Source organism: Sus scrofa, chromosome 6, assembly GCF_054392235.1.
Source record: "Sus scrofa isolate SSC_HxYL_T2T_F1_AM1 chromosome 6, Sscrofa_HxYL_maternal_Yorkshire_Landrace_v2.0, whole genome shotgun sequence".
NCBI classification, from domain to species: domain Eukaryota; kingdom Metazoa; phylum Chordata; class Mammalia; order Artiodactyla; family Suidae; genus Sus; species Sus scrofa.
Window position 1 is genome coordinate 49,202,121 of NC_139388.1, and position 16,457 is coordinate 49,218,577.

The 16,457-nt window shown below is 53.0% G+C and overlaps 2 protein-coding genes across 2 annotated transcripts; one reads left to right on the forward strand and one right to left on the reverse strand.

The window, feature by feature from the left end:
- Nucleotides 1-26: 26 nt before the first annotated feature.
- Nucleotides 27-2,872, reverse strand: HSPB6 (heat shock protein family B (small) member 6). The gene is made up of 3 exons (XM_003127059.5): nt 2,356-2,872; nt 1,241-1,363; nt 27-1,131 (listed from the first exon to the last, which is right to left on the reverse strand). Exons 1-3 carry the CDS (start codon nt 2,551-2,553, stop codon nt 961-963), a joined length of 492 nt encoding a protein of 163 aa, XP_003127107.1. The 5' UTR covers nt 2,554-2,872; the 3' UTR covers nt 27-960.
- A 761-nt stretch (nt 2,873-3,633) lies between these two features.
- PROSER3 (proline and serine rich 3) lies at nt 3,634-13,639 on the forward strand. The gene is given in 12 exon segments (XM_084960601.1): nt 3,634-3,761; nt 4,735-4,831; nt 5,133-5,335; nt 6,896-7,023; nt 7,114-7,223; nt 7,858-7,940; nt 8,041-8,180; nt 11,837-12,012; nt 12,127-13,117; nt 13,213-13,294; nt 13,453-13,546; nt 13,548-13,639. Coding segments are annotated over 12 exon segments (2,163 nt in total). The 5' UTR covers nt 3,634-3,750; the 3' UTR covers nt 13,596-13,639.
- Nucleotides 13,640-16,457: the final 2,818 nt, after the last annotated feature.

A 16,457-nucleotide genomic window follows, 5' to 3' on the forward strand; every position in this document is an offset into this window, starting at 1 on the left:
TCCTGGCCCAGACAGAAAGCCGTTGGCACAGCTCCAGCACATTTATTGGGGGAGTGGGCCTGGGTGAGGGGATGGGGGCGTCAAGAAACTCAAGGAGGGAGAAAGATTGTGGAGCGTCAAAGAAAATGGCTGCTGCTTTGGATCTTGGAGAATAAGGGGGAGGGGTGTGGAAAGTGGATTGCCTGGGATTATGTGGTTGGAGACTTGAGGGACAAGACAGGGGGGGTTCTGGTTAGAGCTGGAGATGGGAGCCTAGGATATCTGTGCAGCATCTGGGGAGATGGGGTAGGTATCTGTACAGTTTGAGGCTGAGGGTCCTGGTTGGCCTAGAATAGGGGATTAGAAAAAGGGTTCAAGAGTCTGGGGGTAGCTGGCTGAGGTTTCAAGTTAGAAGATGGCTGAGGGGAGAGGGTGAGGGGTACTGGAGTAGCTGCTTGGAATGAGGGGAAGGATCCAGAGGTTGTGGACCAGGCCAGGATGGTTGAGGGTGGGAGGTCTGTGCATAGTCTGGGACCTTTGAGGGGAAGCAGGGATTATGCATGTTTTGCCTAGGTTTAGGGTGGGGGCAGGGCTGTCTCCACCAAAATCTTGGCGCATGGATTGAAACGGGGTGTGGAGATGTTTGCCTAGAGGAGTCAGAAGGAAATAGGGTGTCTGGAGTGGGGTTTTATGCCAAGTGGGGTCCTTGGGGATGGGAGACCAGGCTGAGGGACAGTGCTTTGTAGGGTCTGGAAACTAGAGAAGTGTCTGGAGGTTTGTAAGCTGGAGAGGGTGTAGGAGCCCGGAGTGTCAGTGTAAAGGCCTGGGTTATCAGGACTGAGTCTAGGTTGGAAGGGTCAAGGCAGATCCCAGGTGGGGTGGGCGGATAGTCTTGGCGCGCGCCGGGGGACATCTGGCTGGGCGGAGTCAGGTCGGCTTTAAAAGGCGGGGCCTGAGGCGGCTCCCAGGGTTCTCTGACCCCTACTTGGCAGCAGCCGGTGGCGACGGCAATGGACCTTGGGCCGGCGCAGGTGCTGCCTGGATGGACAGGACGCCTTCAGGGGACAGAGCGGACGTCACGGCCGCCGGGTCGACACCAGGCGGCAAGCGGTAGCGGCGGTGGAACTCGCGCGCGATGTATCCGTGCTCATCCTGGAGAGAGAAGCTTGAGAGGCTCCGCCCCTTCCCTGTAGATGCCCCGCCCCTTCGGCCTATGATTCCCGCCTGCACGTTCTGATCCCGCCCCCGCCAGCGGGCTCACCGGGCGCTCCTCGTGGCGCGCATGCACCTCCACATGTTCGCCAACCACCTTGACGGCGATTTCCTCCGGCGAGAAGTGCTTCACATCCAGCAGCACCGAGAAATGCCCGGGATCGGTTGGCACCTGCGCACAGCCCCATTGTCATCGAGAGGGGCGGGGCTCTCGGGACCCCGCAAGGCCCCGCCCCCCTGGCTTCTGACTCTGTTCTGGTGCTGCAGCTGATTCTGGCCTCCGGAACTGCGGGGTCCCCTTTCCTAGGCGGTAGCCACCGAAGACCTCTTCATCCAGAGTAACTGGAATCATCCTTCCCCTTGTAGTAGCTGGGCTTCCCTCTCACCCAGAGGGATGAGGCCCCCTTCCCCCGCAAGATCAGGCACCTCCGCCCTCATGGGGTGAGGCCCGCCCTCTCCCTTAGTGTCAACAACCCCGTAGTCGGCGTGTCCTTCTGGACACTGACTCCTCAGCCCCCTTACCCAGAGCCCCTGGGGCCCTTACTGCCCCACCCGCCCCCAGAAATCGCCAAGATGCCTCCTCCCCCAGTCACCAGTGTTCTCTTTCTACCCTCCCACTCGAGTCACGGGATTGCTTGAGCCCTCAGCAATTACTAGTACTCCTCCCCCACTTCTGAGTGGCCAGACCCCTCTTTCTCAAGTCACTGGACCTTCCCTACCCTCTGCTTCTCCAGGAGACCTACACAGTCACCACACAGTTTGAAGATTCTTTTCCCCGAGAATAACAACACATTCCCTTCCCTCGGGAGTCCCTGGGAGCCCCACGCTCTGCGGAATAACTGGGCTCCCCCTTTTTTCCCAGATTGCCTGGGTCAGCAGCATCCTTCGGCGTCACCAGAACTCCCCTCAGCGAGACGGCCCCACCCTATTAGTGACCCAGCCCTTCCACTCCTCTCGGAGCCGAGACCTTCCTCAGACTGACGCAGACCTCCCACCCCTTTCAGTAATCCGACCTCTGAGAATCCATACTCCAGAAGCCCCTCTGAATGGTCGGACTCTCCACCCTGCTCAAAGTCTGGGGACAGGCCTTCACCCCCCTCAGGGTGACAGGGGACCCCAGCCTTGGAACTGGTCGGTTTACCGCCCCTCCCCCAGGCCTGGCACCTGGGCGGTAGGCAGCGCCACGCTGGGTGCGCGCAGGTAGTAGGGGGCCAGCGTCGCGGGGCAGAGCGCAGCCAGCTCGGCCTCCAGCAGCCCCTCGCCGAAGCGCTGGTCGAAGAGGCGCCCGGGAGCCGAAAGCCCGGGCAACGGGGCCGAGGCGCGGCGCAGCCAAGACGGCTGCACAGGCACCGGGATCTCCATCCTCCTCCGCCGCCGCCCCTAGGCTCTGCAGTGCCCCAGCGAGCGCCGGCGCCGCTTTATATTACGCCCTGTGTCCGCCCCTCGGCGGGCCGCCCGAGGACATTGGGACCGCGGCCAGAGCCGGCCATTAATAGAGCCTTATTTAGAAAGCCCAACAATGACTTGGCCATTTATTAAGCGCCTGCTGGATGCCACGGAGGTATCATTCCCCAATTTTCAGAAGGGAAAACTAAGGCTGAGGAGACGGAGCCCTGGCCAGGATGAGGAGCACAGCGTGGCGTTTGGGACCCACAGCCTGAGAAGCCCACCAAGAATTCCCAGTCTCTTTAATCCACCCCCGCCCCGAAGGCGCTCTGGGGATGACGCAGATGGAGGTTTTAGGAGCAGATTCCTGGGTACAGGGAATGCGGTAACCAGGCCAGGCTGTCAGGAGAACACAGAACAGACCCTATTCCCATCTCAGCAGGGCTCTGAGCCCAACCCCCCGGCAAGCCGGGCCTAATTCTGTGCCTCTGACTCAGCCTCGGGTGCGCAGGGCAGCGGGGTCTGCCAGGTGAGCAGCAGCCAGGGGGCGCGGGCAAGAACAGTCCACGATGGCCCCCCGGGGGCCGCGCGCCGGGGCCTGAAATAGCTCATTTTGATCCCGCCACCTCGGCCAGGAGCCCAGACCTGGCACTTGGCGCAACCAGCTGCTCTTGGAGCAAGACGGAAGTGGTTAGATGACCGGGCGGGACTGGTAAGCTGGCTGGACTGATGGAGGGATGGTGGTTGGAGAGGGGCTAAACTCCCCGATGGCCCCTGCAGCGGGAAAAGCCGTAGTTAGACTGGAATCTGGATAAGATTTATGCAGCAAGATGGGGAGTGGCTAGAATACAAGGCTGCAGGAAAGCAAGAGTACTTTGAAAACCTTCCTAACCACGAACCCAGCTTCAGATCCTTTTAATTGGTCCAAGGGCTTGCCAGTTGCTGCAGCTTGCTACGATTCTCCAATCACACGTGCTCTCTCATTCACGTTACAGCCAATTGTGAAGCACCTTCTTTGGCCACGGTCCAATTACTTTTATTTTCCTGTCTATCATTGGTCGCCTTGGAGGCGGCTCTCGCGGGGCTGACAGGGCATTGCTAAGCGACAAAGATGCGCTCGCAATGTGTCCGGTGACCCAGCCAAGCGGGCAGAATCGCCGGGGTAGCTGAGGGATGGACCGCAGGTGAGGCCGACCCCTCTTTGGGGATCACAGGAAGCCTGGGGAGGACCAAGGGTGAGAGCAAAACAGCCTAGGATCAGATTTGCCAGAGTCCGGCGTCTCTGGTTCTCCACTGCACTGGAACTACAATTCCCAAGATGCTCTACAGCCTTAAACTGCTCCCGCCTTGGACTTCACCATGCCGCCGGGGACCCCATGGCGTCTTACACGCTGCTCTCTTAGTGGCCCCAAGGGCTTTTTCCCCGTAAGGGTGTACTGAGGCATCTTGGGAATTAAGTTTCCTTATTTTGAAATTGCCCCAGACTCCCATGGGTGTTACTTTTGACATTTCTTGCTTAGGCGAAGCCCAGTGACTAGGGATTGTAGTCCATCTACCCCTTTCTCCTTAGATATTGTCCCAAGGACTTATGGGAAATGTACAATGATAATAGGTTTGGCTTTGGCTCTTAACCTGAGCTCCACTTCAGAATCATCTCAGGTGCTGTGAAAAAGATGTGTGTAGGTGTCCAAACCCCTTACAGATTTTCTGATTCTTTTAGTCTGGGGTGAGGACTCCACTTCAGTATTTTGAAAAAATTCCTTCTAAGTTCCTTAGTGGTGCAGCAGGTTAAGGATCCGGCATTGTCACTGCTGCGGCTACTGTGGTTCAATCCTTGGCCAGCAAACTTACACATGCCATGGGAACAGCTAATAACAATAATAATAGACCCTAGACCAGGGTTAAGAATCATCAGCCTTGATTCTCTTTTGAGACAACCCCGTGGGCTGATGGGAATCATGCCTCCAGTATCATTATCTTGGTTGTGCTGTAGTGCTTCATGGGAATTACAGTCCATCTCTTCTAGGAATTAATATGGGAATTGTAGTAGGGTTCTGCCCTCCTCTTCCCATTCTCCCATCCACCCCTCTCCTACATCCCCTGAGCAGGGCTGCAATGACCATGTTCTGCCTGCCAACACCCCCACCTCTCTTGCAGCTTGTCAATTTTCTCCACCCAAGACAGCCCTTTTGGGGATGCTTCCCTGGGTCGAAGCCACTATTGGCCATCCCGAAGCCAGACCTGGCACCCCAAGGTGAGGATACCCCACAGAGACTGCTGTGTGCCAGCCCGGTAGCGAGAGAGTGACGACTAGAGAGAAGACATGACCAGAGATGGAGGTGAAAGATCAAGAGACAATCCTTCTCCTCCCTATGGCTCTGCCCTTATCCCGTCCCCTATCATCTGGATCCCCCATCACAGCCCAGTCACTCCGAGTTGTTGCTATTGTGGGATGTTTCCTCCCCACTGGATTGAGACTTTGTATGTGTTTTCATTCCCTTACAGGGATGATCCTTCAGCCTCACTTCTTCTTCTCCTCACCTCCCCTAATTTAGACCCTGAGCTCATCTAGGTCCCAGAGATCCAGGCTCCCAGAAGCTCCCAAGGCTCTGGCTACATGTCCCAACTCCTCTGAGCTGTTTGAGGAATCCTGGCCACCCAGCTCAGGGACCCCTTCCCCACCCAGCACCACTGAGGGACAGATGGGAGCCTCCCCACCACCCACCCTGACTGACAGTGGGGACTCCGTGGTGGCCAAGTAAGTACCGACAGCCCTGGGGGAAAAGTAGGGTGTGGATTAATGGAAGGGGGCAGACACTCCATAATAATCATCCCAACCAGAGCTGCACTTTTAGGACCACGCTGCATGCGTGTTATTTTTTTTAGTCTTTTTTTTTTTTTTTTTTTTTTTTGGCTTTTTGCCATTTCTTGGGCCACTCCCGCGACATATGGAGGTTCCCAGGCTAGGAGTTGAATCAGAGCTGTAGCCACCAGCCTACACCAGAGCCACAGCAACGCAGGATCGTCAACCCACTGAGCAAGGGCAGGGACTGAATCCGCAACCTCATGGTTCCTAGTCGGATTTGTTAACCACTGCGCCACGATGGGAACTCCTGCATGCGTGTTATTAAGAGTTCTGGAGCTAGGTTCAAACCCCAGCTTTGTCACTAATTCTCTATGTGATCTTGTCTTAGTTTCTTCATCTCTAAATTGAGATTATTAATAACATGTATGCTCTAGGGTTTTTTGGTTTTTTTTTTTTTTGTCTTTTTAGGGCCACACCCAAGGCATACAGAGGTTCCCAGGCTAGGGGTCTAATTGGAGCTGTAGCTGTCGGTCTACACCACAGCCACAGCAATGCTGGATCCTTAACCCACGGAGTGAGGCCAGGGGTCAAACCGAGTCCTCATGTATACCAGTCAAGTTCATTAACCAGCTGAGCCAGGATGAGAACTCCTCTAGGACTCTTTTAAGCTTTGAATTACTGCCAGAGTTCCCTTCATAGCTCAGTGGTTAACGAACCCAACTAGGATCCACAAGGATGCGGGTTTGATCCCTGGCCTTCCGCAGTGGGTTAAGGATCCGGCGTTGCTGTGAGCTGTGGTGTAGGTCACAGACGCTGCTCGGATCCCATATTGCTGTGGCTGTGGTGTAGGCCGGCACCTGCAGCTCTGATTAGACCTCTAGCCTGGGAATCTCCATATGCTGTGGGTGCGGCCCCCCCAAAAAAAAGATTAGAAAAAAATTACTGTCTGTACAGCATCTTTACCAATGCCCATGACATAGTAAGCACTTGGATTTGTAGGATTCAAGTTTAGCGGCTATAACAAGGAGTCGCAAATGAATCGTGGCTTAAACAAGATAGCATTCATTTCTCCCTCCCCTAATAGTCCAGGCAGAGGCAACCAAGGCTGGCATGGCAGGCCCTAGCTGAGGTGTCAGGGACACCGTGTCCTTCTGTCTTGTTGCTCTCCCTTCCCTAGACTGTTGCCATTTCCTTCATGGACCATAATGGCTTCCAGCCACATCCACTTTCCAGAACCACACCTCCTCATACCTGTTGCTCAAGAACATAGTTAACATGGCTGTAAAGCTACAAGGGCACCTGGTAAATGTATTTGTAGAAGAATGGCTTTGTGCCCTGGATTATGGTCTTATATGACATTGCATTATTATGTGAGTAAGAAGAACAGATACTGAGGGACAACCTCCACATGCTGCCATGGTGCTAAATAAACATTGGCTATTGTGATTATTATTGTTATTATTATTTGGCTCTTCTCATCTTGCCCACTTCTCAATTCTCTGATACTCACAGGTATATAAACCGGTTCCGCCAGGCTCAGCCCACAAGCCGAGAGGAACGCCAGTCTGCAGGCCCAACCCCAGCTGACTTTTGGTGGCTGCAGCCTGAATCTCCAGACCCCAACCGTCAACTTGCAGAAGGTACCTGTTTCAGTTTCATCCAGTCCTGAGCAATCCCCCCAGGAGCCTCTCCTCCTGCCCCCGCCCCCAAAATCAACTGGGGTTTCTCAGCAGGAGCCAGTGAACCAGAAGGAAGACTCAGCACATCAATCCCAACTCTTGCCAAGGTGGCCAGTGCATCGCAGGCTAAAGCTACGGCCCCCCTTCAAGAAATAAAGCAGGTGACATCTCCATGGTCCACTCCTTCATCTGCATGCCTGAACTGATAGTACCAGCCCTGGGATAGAATTAGAGTCAGTCCCCAGTTCAAGGAGGCTTAACCACAACAGGGAGGATTTGTTGGCTAATGCAATCAAGAAATCCCAAAATAGATGCTTTCAGGCATAGTTATATCCAGGTGTTTGAACTATACTGGGAGAAACTCAACTCTCTTGGCTCTCTGTTCCTCTTTGTTTGGCTCAATCGAAAGTAGGCTCTCCCCTGAAAATAGCTAAGGTGGCCCCAGTGGCTCTAGACTTCTAACATACCTAGTTCCTCTGGTAGAAAGAGAAGGCTTTTCCAGTAGCTCCATTTGAAGCCCCACTCATCTTTGAGCCAATCACAGTTGTGATTAGCCACGCCTGGTCCAGAAGGTAGAGTTAACCCTTCTCCCACAACAATAACTGTACTGAGGGCTGTGGATCCACAGAGGAAAACCAGGTAGGTCTCTGTTCCCTGAGCAGGAGAATCAGATTCTAAGCCAGCATGTGGGGGTGCCACCTGGAATGCAGACCAGCATCCAGGCCCTCTATCCAGAGCTCCTTTCCCAACAGCCTTTGGGATAGGGGCTGGCCTCTGACCCCTCTCACCTCACAGAGCCTCAACACATGGAATTCCTCCCTGCTGGACTTGGAGACACTGAGCCTTCAAAGCAGGGCTGCCCGGCTGCTCAAACGCAGGTGCCTCCCCCGCCCCCCTCCTTCTCCCCTCTCCTGGCTTTCCAGGCCCGCTCACTGCCTTTGAGACCCCTATTGGCTCACTGCTGCCTTCTCCCTACAGCAAGGCCTCCATTTCCTCCTCCTCCCTCAGCCCCAGCGATGCCAGCAGCTCCTCGTTCCCTATCAGCTCTGATGGCCTCTCTCCCTTCTCCATCACCTTCACCCCCGACTCCAGCAAGGGCTCTGTGCCCAAGGCAGAAGGTAAGTTCTGGGAACTGGGGAGGCCAGGACGAGGGCAGTCTGGGTGCAGATTCCAGCTCTGCAGCTTACCAGCTTTGTGACCTTGGGCCTCTCTGGGCCTTGTTTCCCCAACCATCAAACAGGGATGGTAACTGTCGTCTGCTGTGGGTGTTGTGAAGGTTAAATGAGTTGGTGAATACATGGAGCACTTAGCACGGCTCTGTTAACAATAGCTCAGGAGTTCCCGTCATGGCTCAGTGGAAACGAATCTGACTAGCATCCATGAGGATGTAGGTTCGATCCCTGGCCTCACTCAGTGGGATGAGGATCCAGCGTTGCCATGAGCTGTGGTATAAGTTGCAGACGTGGCTCGGATCTGGCGTTGCTGTGACTGTGGCATAGGCCAGTGGCTACAACTCCCTTTAAACCCCTAGCCTGGGAACCTCCGTATGCTGCAGGGGTGGACCTGAAAAAACAAACAAAAAAGTGACAGTAGCTCAGATGCGTATGCAGGTTCTCTCTCTGCATCCTGTCTGCAGTTCTGAATGAGAAGCTCCAAAATCAGAAGGTTTTTTTTCAAATTTGGCACCACCCCTACCTAATTCACTAGCAAAATTTGGCCTAAACAGTATGAAGAATATTTATGTATCTGTCCATTTAGGGTGAATATTCATATTTTTTAATTGAGGTACAGTTGATTTACAATATTAGTTTCAGATGTACAACATAGTAGTTCAAAATTTTTATAGATCTTACATCATTTAAAGTTATTATAAGAGTTCCTACAGTAGGGCAGTGGTTAAGAATCTGGCATTGTCTCTCGGGCTATGCAGGTTCGATCCCTGGCCTAGCGCAGTGGGTTAAGGATCCAGCATTGCCCCAGCTGCAGTGTTGATTGCAGCTGAAGCTCAGATTTGTCCCTGGCCCAGGAACTTCCATGTGCCATGGGTGTGGCCAAAGTAATAATAATAATAATAAAGTTATCATAAAATACTAGCTATATTCCCTATGCTGCACAATATATATTTGTAGCTTATTTATTTTATACATAGTAGTTTGTACCTCTTATCCTCTATCCCTATATTGCCCCTGTTTCCTCTTTCAACTGGTAACCACTAGTTTGTTTCCTACATCTGTGAGTCAGTTTCTGTTTTGTTATGTTCATTTGTTTGTTTTATTCCATGTCTCATGGGACTCCCATGAGTGGGGACAGGCAAGCACAGAAACCAGAGTGGTGTTTTTGCATGTTGTGTGATCCTACACAAGCATTCTCCTGTCTGATTCTTTGCTCCTTCTAAGTTCCTCTTTTTATTCACCTCTTTCTGAGCCTCAGTTTTCTCACCTATAAAATGGGGATAAAGGGAAAAAAAAAAAAGAGAGAGAGAGAGTTCCCTTCCTGGCTCAGCGGTTAACAAACCCAACTAGGATCTATGAGGTTGCAGTTCAATCCCTGGCCTCACTCAGTGGATTAAGGATCCGGTGTTGCTGTGAGCTGTGGCGTAGGCCAGCAGCTGTAGCTCCTATTCGACCCCTAGCCTGGGAACCTCCATGTGCTTTGGGTGAGGCCCTAAAATAGGGGAAAAAAAAAATGGGGATAAGACTACTACCTACTTCATGAGTTGTTTTGCAGATTAAATGTATTCATCCTTTCACATAAACATTGACTAGCTATTGTATTTGAAGCCTGTAAGCGGGATTGGAGATTCCTTTTTTTTTTTTTTTTTTCCTTTTTATGGCCACACCTGTAGCATATGGAGGTTCCCAGGCTAGGGGTCAAATCGGAGCTGCAGCTGCTGATCTATGCCACAGCCACAGCAATGCTGGATCCAAGCTGTGTCTGCGACCTACACCACAGCTTGTGGCAATGCCGGATCCTTAATCCACTGTGCGAGGCTAGGGACTGAACCCACATCCTCACGGACATCATGCATTATGTTGGGTTCTTAACCCACTGAGCCACGATGGGAACTCTGGGGATTCCTTAGTGAAGGAACCATGCATGGTCCCACCTTCATGGTCCTCACAGCATAATGAGTGTGGGGGTAGAGAATCACTACATAACTCCACAAACAGATGTGACAGGTAAGCAGAAATTAGGGCCATGCAGAAGAGGACTGTGATGCTGGAGAGTCAGAGAAGGCCTTTCTGGAAGAGATTCTGAGTGGAGACCTGAATGATGAAGATGGGGACAGTAGCCCTCTCGTTTGCACAGAGGACCTGAGGTGGGAGGGGACACGTGGCCGACAGCGGACTAGAAAAGGTGGGAACCAGGGATAAGAGTAGTGCTGGATGAGGTGGAAGAGATTGGCAAGGGTCAGATTACACGGGGGCCACGTAGACGCCTGAGGCATTTGGTCATTATCTCCTGGGGCACCACGGGAGGGTTCTGAGCATGCAGGGGACATGATCTTTATTGGGCGTTAACAGACTCCCTGTGGCTGCTCTCAGCACGGAGTGGGAGATAGATGCTGGTAGTTTGGCTTGAGCCAGAGCCTGAGGAGCAGGGTAGAAGGGAGTGGGCAGGTTTGGAAGTAGAACCACAGGATGGAGAGGGGAGGGGAGGAGAGGTCCCAGATGATTCCCCCTCCCAACCCCCTTCTCTGTGCAGCATTAGTGGGTAGGGCTTCTGAGAGACCACGGTGGGTGTCTTGATCATGACTGATGAAATAATCTCTGGATGATGGGGAATGATGTCTGCCCCACGGGACTGAGGACAGACAGTGACCCTGGCCCCTTAGTCTGAATCCCCAGCACAAGGCCAGGCCCTGGGATGGAGCACCAGAAACAGTTCATTTTGCGTTTGTGACACAGGTACTGACCCCAGGCCGTTCTTGACATTGGGGATATGGTAATGGCTAGACAGGCAAAAACTGCTGCCCTTGCAATGCTGGCAGTTGTGGAGGGAGCGATGAAATAAGCAGAGAACTATCATTAGTAGTTAGCAGGTGCTAAGTGCTAAAGAGAAAAACCGAACAGGAAAGAGGATAGAGAGTGGTAGGGCCGGGGTTGTTGCCATTTTGAGTAGGGTGGCCAAGGGAAGGGCTCTGTCACTAAGAAGGTCATACTCGGGCAGCTATCTGAAGGACTTGAAGTGAACCCTGTGGATACTTGAGGAAAGAGCATTCCAGGTAGTAGGAACCACAGATGCAAAGGGTTTTGCTTTATACCAGGAGACAGGTGCAGCCTGGGGAAAAATCTAACCCAGGAAGGCCTGGATCTGACTCAGGTGTTCACAGGCTCCCTCCGGCTGCAGGTGCGAAGAGTTTGGGAGGACAGGCTAGAAGGGAAATGGGAGGCAGTTGCTGTGGGGTTGGCAGGTGAGGGCAGTAAAGTGGGGAGAAGTGAGCAGATTCTGGAGAATGGGTCTTGGTCACTTCTGTACCTGAGGAGCAGGGTACAGAACCGTGCTTCAGAACAGTGCCTGGTACATAGTCGGAGCTCAATAAATAGCTGTTGATGAATGAAGAATTGAATGATGACAGGTTGAGAAGCCCAGGAGTGCTCTCGTCTCTGATTTGCCCATTTCCCCACTTCCTTGTCTCCCGGAGGAGTTCAGACGTTATCGCGAGAGCTTGTCTGAAGAAATTTCCGGGACCATCGAAGGGAATGTGCTAGGCGGCCCTTGCTCTTCACTTCTGGCCCCAGACTTAGCCCTCTTCCCTCTCCTTACTCCAAAGCAACCCCAGCACCTGCCCCTGTCCCTGCTTCAGCACCGGTCTCCTCCCGGGCACCCCTGCGGCCAGAAGATGACATTCTGTACCAGTGGCGGCAGCGGCGGAAGTTGGAACAGGCTCGAGGAAGCCAGGGTGATGGGACCTGGGTGCTGCCCGGGACCCCTGCCCTCACCACTACGGTGAGAGGGGGGAGGGTGGCGCCTGAGAGGGATGGAGAGGGATCCTAAGAAAAGTTGGAAAAGGGGAAGTCTGAGGGGGGACTGAAGACCCTCTACCCTTTCTCTCCCTCTCAGGTCCCCGTCCCCATCAGTCGACAGACTTCTGCTCCTACGGAGACCCTTAGTTCGCTAGGAACCCAGCCTAACTGCCTCCCACTTTGGGGCAGTGTGGCTCCGCCTTTTCCCAAAGAGGCCTTTCCTGTGGAGAGGCCTATTATCCCAGGGTTCTCTCCACCCATCTTTTGGGGCCCCAGTCCCCATGGATTTTTCTGGGCACCGCAGCCCGGTCCCTGGGTATCTCTTGGGGCCACTCCTTCCATGCCCCCAGCCTCCACCACTGCGCCTCCAGCCTCTACCTCGGCTCCCCAGGCCTCCACTTCTACGCCTCCAGCCTCAACCCCCACACCCCCTGCCTCCACCTCTGCGCCCCCTGCCGCCCCCCAAGGCCTGCCCACCCCTGCACCGAGTAGCCCCGCCGAGTCCGAGAGGCAGCGCTCCAAGCCTCGGAGAAGCAGAACCCCAAGCCGGGGTTCTGCTGGGCGAGTTAAGGCAGCTGAAGATGGGCCTGGCCCGCAGCTCAAAGGCGCCCTGGGCCAGGTGGTGGCGGCTCGGCTCTTTCCGGACAGCCTGGAGGACACGCCCCCTCGGCCTGAGGGCCCGCCTCCACCCGAGGCTGAATGTCGGAAAGTCAAGGCCGCACCCTTTCAGTCCAAGGTTACGTCCCCTCGCCCAGAGGTCACAGCCCCGCTCTCTGAATCATGGTGTCCGCAGGCAGAGACCCCGCCGGCTCGGTCTGAGGCCGAGTCTCAGAACGGCAAGGCCATGCTCCCCCTAGCGGGACCAGTGCCGCGGAAGGACAAAGACACTCCCTGGACGGAAGCTGGCCGTTTGCTACCAAAGGTCCCGCCCCCTCCAGCTGAGGAGGCGGCCACTCGGGTCAAGGCCCCGCCCCCTCCACTCAAGGCCGGGCTGCTTGAAGTTGTAGCCACGCCTTCAACTGCTGCTGGCCACGCCTCCTCAGAAGATCTGCTCTCCCAGGCCGCCAGACTTCTAAAGGCTGCGGAAGGTGAGCTGGAGTTCACCGATGTGCGCGCACGAGGCTGCCGGCTGGGGGGATCTAGATGGTGGTCCGGCCCCTGAATCTCGTTCTTCTCCTCCCAGACTCCGACGGCAGCGAGTTCCAAGACGACCCTGTACTGCAGGTGCTAAGGGTTCAAAGGGCGGAGCTTCGGCAACAGAAAAGGTAACCATCACCAGGACTTAAAACACCGGGCCTCTGAATCCTTTCAGACCCCCAGTTGGTGCCCACCTCTCCTGAGCTCCTGTCCCAGAACCGTACACAGCCCCAGAGCTCAATCCTGAGCAAATGCCTCAGCCTCTACTTCCCTGGCTTTTTTCCAGGAAAGTGGACACACAATTATCCCGCCTGCTGGGCCACACAGAAGACCCAGGGTCTTGGTCTCCTCCAGCCAGGTCACCTCCCGGGGTCCCCAGGAATGCGACTGCAGAGAGAAGGAGACTCTGTTGAGGCCAGACAACTTTGAATTGTACAAATTCTATTTTCCTAATAAATTCTTTTTTCAGGTTACTGGTTACCTCTGAGAAAGGAATTGTTCTGGAAAGGTCAAGGGTCATGCTAATTTAGGGAATGGGTCCCCCCCAGCACACACACACATACCCTAGCTCTGCCCAGCCCTACCTCACCCTAGTTTCTGACCAGTGAAACAAAATCTTTTCTGATTTCATCCTTTTTGAGGACAGGATAGGGGTTCTAGGTAAGACTTTGGGCAAGATTGGGACTCACTTTATCTGACTCTTAAGAATGGATCCTCCTGGAGTTCCTGTTGTGACTCAGCGGTAAGGAACCCAACTAGCATCCATGAGGTCACAGGTTGGATCCCTGGCCTTGCTCAGTGGATTAAGGGTCTGGTGTTGTCATTGCCATGAGCTGTGGTGTAGGTCACAGACTCAGCTTGAATCTGGCATTGCTGTGGCTGTGGTGTAGGCCAGCAGCTGTAGCTCCAATTCGACCCCTAGCCTGGGAACTTCCATATGCTGCACTGTGGTCCTAGAAAGAAAGAAGGAAGGAAGGAAGGAAGGAAGGATCCTCCTGGAAGTTACCCTGTGGCTCATCAGGTTAAGGATCCTGTGTGGCCCCAGCTGTGGTCTGTTCTATTCATGACCTAGGAACTTCCCCGTGCTGTGAGTGTGGCCAAAAAAAAAAAAAAGAAGGGATCCTCTTGTCTCAGATGAGACCAGTGGAACTGCCCTCTGGGTATGAAGCTAGTGGGGTCATCAGAATGTAGAACAGTACTTGGGCCTCCGTCCATATCCTGCTTGGGCCAGCAGCAGCAGCAGCAGCATTTGGTGTGCTGACCCCTCCCTCCTTGAAGCACTTCCTTTCCTGGCTTCGAGAACCCCACCCTTCTCCTCACCTCTGGTTGTGCCTCCTCATTGCCCCAACCTGTCACTTCGGTGTGTCCCAGGGCCCTGGCCTTGACTTTTCTATGTATCCTCATTCTTCATGGCTCTAAATCCCATCTTTATTTTCATAGCCCCCAAATTTCTATCTTCTATTTTCTCAGGTTCCTGTATCCTGCTACTTGCACATCAGTGAGCTTAGAGCACACAAAAGGTTCTAAGCAATGTCTCAAACTCCATAGGTCTTCAACTGAGCTCCCAGTCTTCCCCCTAAACCTGCTACTCCCTGGCTTTCCTCCGCTCCATCCTTCTACCTACTCAGGCCAAAAGCCCCATAGCTGTCACTGACGCCTCATTCCCTTACATCCATGGTCAGTTGACCAGCGAGTCTTATCACCTCTACCTTTAAATCTCTCCAGAATTTAACCCCTCCCCTCGCCCCCTTCGACTGCCCCACCCAGTCTAGGCTATCTTCACCTGTCTGGATTATTGAAAAAAGTATTGTTTTCTTGGTGAATTTTTGAACATGTTTCCCATTAAAAAGTAGAGTCTATGTCCCTTCTTGAAACCAGGTATAACTTTGTAATTGCCAGAATGCAAGGGAGGCAATATTGCTTTAACTTTCTAAACTGGATTAGAAAAGGTGATATCATTTCTATCTGGTTTTCTTTCAATCTGTCTGTCTCTCTCTTCTTTTGGAGCCTTGGGATGCCGTATAAAAAGTCCAGTTGCCATGCTGGGTAAGGATTTGGATTACAAAGGTGTACACACTTAGCAAAATTGAAAGAAATTTGTGAATTTCATTGTATGTAAAGTTTACCTCAAAAGAAAAATAAATATTGAGAGTTGCCTTCATGGCTCAGTGGTAATGAACCCAACTAGTATCCATGAGGATGTGGGTTCGATCCCTGGCCCCACTCAATGGGTTAAGGATCCGGCATTGCCATGAGCTGTGGTGTAGGCCACAGACATGGCTTGGATCCTGCATTGCTGGTTGTGTGTATTTAAACCATACATTTATATAAAATCAAGAAGATCTGTTTCAATATAAGGAGGAAAAGATGTTTACAGTAGCAGAATCTGATTTAGCTGGGCAGTGAGCGGGGCCTAGAAGTTTTATTGAGGAAATTACATTTGAGCGGTGCCAGGAATTCATAGTTGACAAAGGGCCATCCTAATGACTATTTCTGGGTTACAAGCCACCCCCAAAACTTAGTGGCATGAAACAGTCATTACATTATGCTCATGGATTCTGTGAGTCAGAAATGTGGATAGGGCTCAGTTGGGGACAGTTTGTCTCTGCCCCATGATGTCTAGGGGTTCAACTGGGAAGAGGAAGGTGGCTTGATAGCTGGGAGTGGACTCTCTGGAGCTTCCTTACTCTCAAGTCTGACATCAGGGATCAAATGACTCCAAGCTAGACCTATGGCCTGTAGTGCCTACACAAGGTCTCTCCATGTGGCTTAGGTTTCCTCAAGACATGACATGACCACTGCAGGAATTCCCACTGTGGCACAACAAGATTAGTGTTATCTCTGTGGCACCAGGACGCAGGTTCACTCCCCAGTCCGGCACAGTGTGTTAAAGGATCTTGTGTTGCCACTGCTGTGCCATAGGTTACAGCTGTGGCTCGCATCTGATCTCTGGCTCCTGAACTTCATATGCCTGTGGGGTGGCCAAAAAAGAAAAACAAAACAAACAAAAAAATGACTACCCACTTTTCACATGACACCTCAAGGCTCCAGAGCTAGTCATTCCAGTGGTCAAGGAGGAAACCGCTTTGCCTTTCACTACCTAACCTTTGAATCACATAGTGTCCATTCCTATTCATTCCTATTCTCTGTTGACTGAAGTTGTCGTAATCCTGCCCAGATTCAAGGGCAAGGGGAGATAGACTCTACCTTTTCATGAGGGGAGTGTGAAGGAATTTGCAGTCATGTTTAGTGGGGGCTGGGAAATATTCCAGGCAGAGGGAACTCCAAGCA

What these genes read in the sequence shown, in the direction of transcription:
- HSPB6 (XM_003127059.5), bottom strand. Translation starts at nt 2,553, where the DNA reads ATGGAGATCCCGGTGCCTGTGCAGCCGTCTTGGCTGCGCCGCGCCTCG. An exon ending in TGGCGCTGCCTACCGCCCAG is followed by an intron (nt 1,364 to 2,355) that starts GTGCCAGGCCTG and finishes GGCTGTGCGCAG; the next exon opens with GTGCCAACCGATCCCGGGCA. An exon ending in CGCGCCACGAGGAGCGCCCG is followed by an intron (nt 1,132 to 1,240) that starts GTGAGCCCGCTG and finishes TTCTCTCTCCAG; the next exon opens with GATGAGCACGGATACATCGC.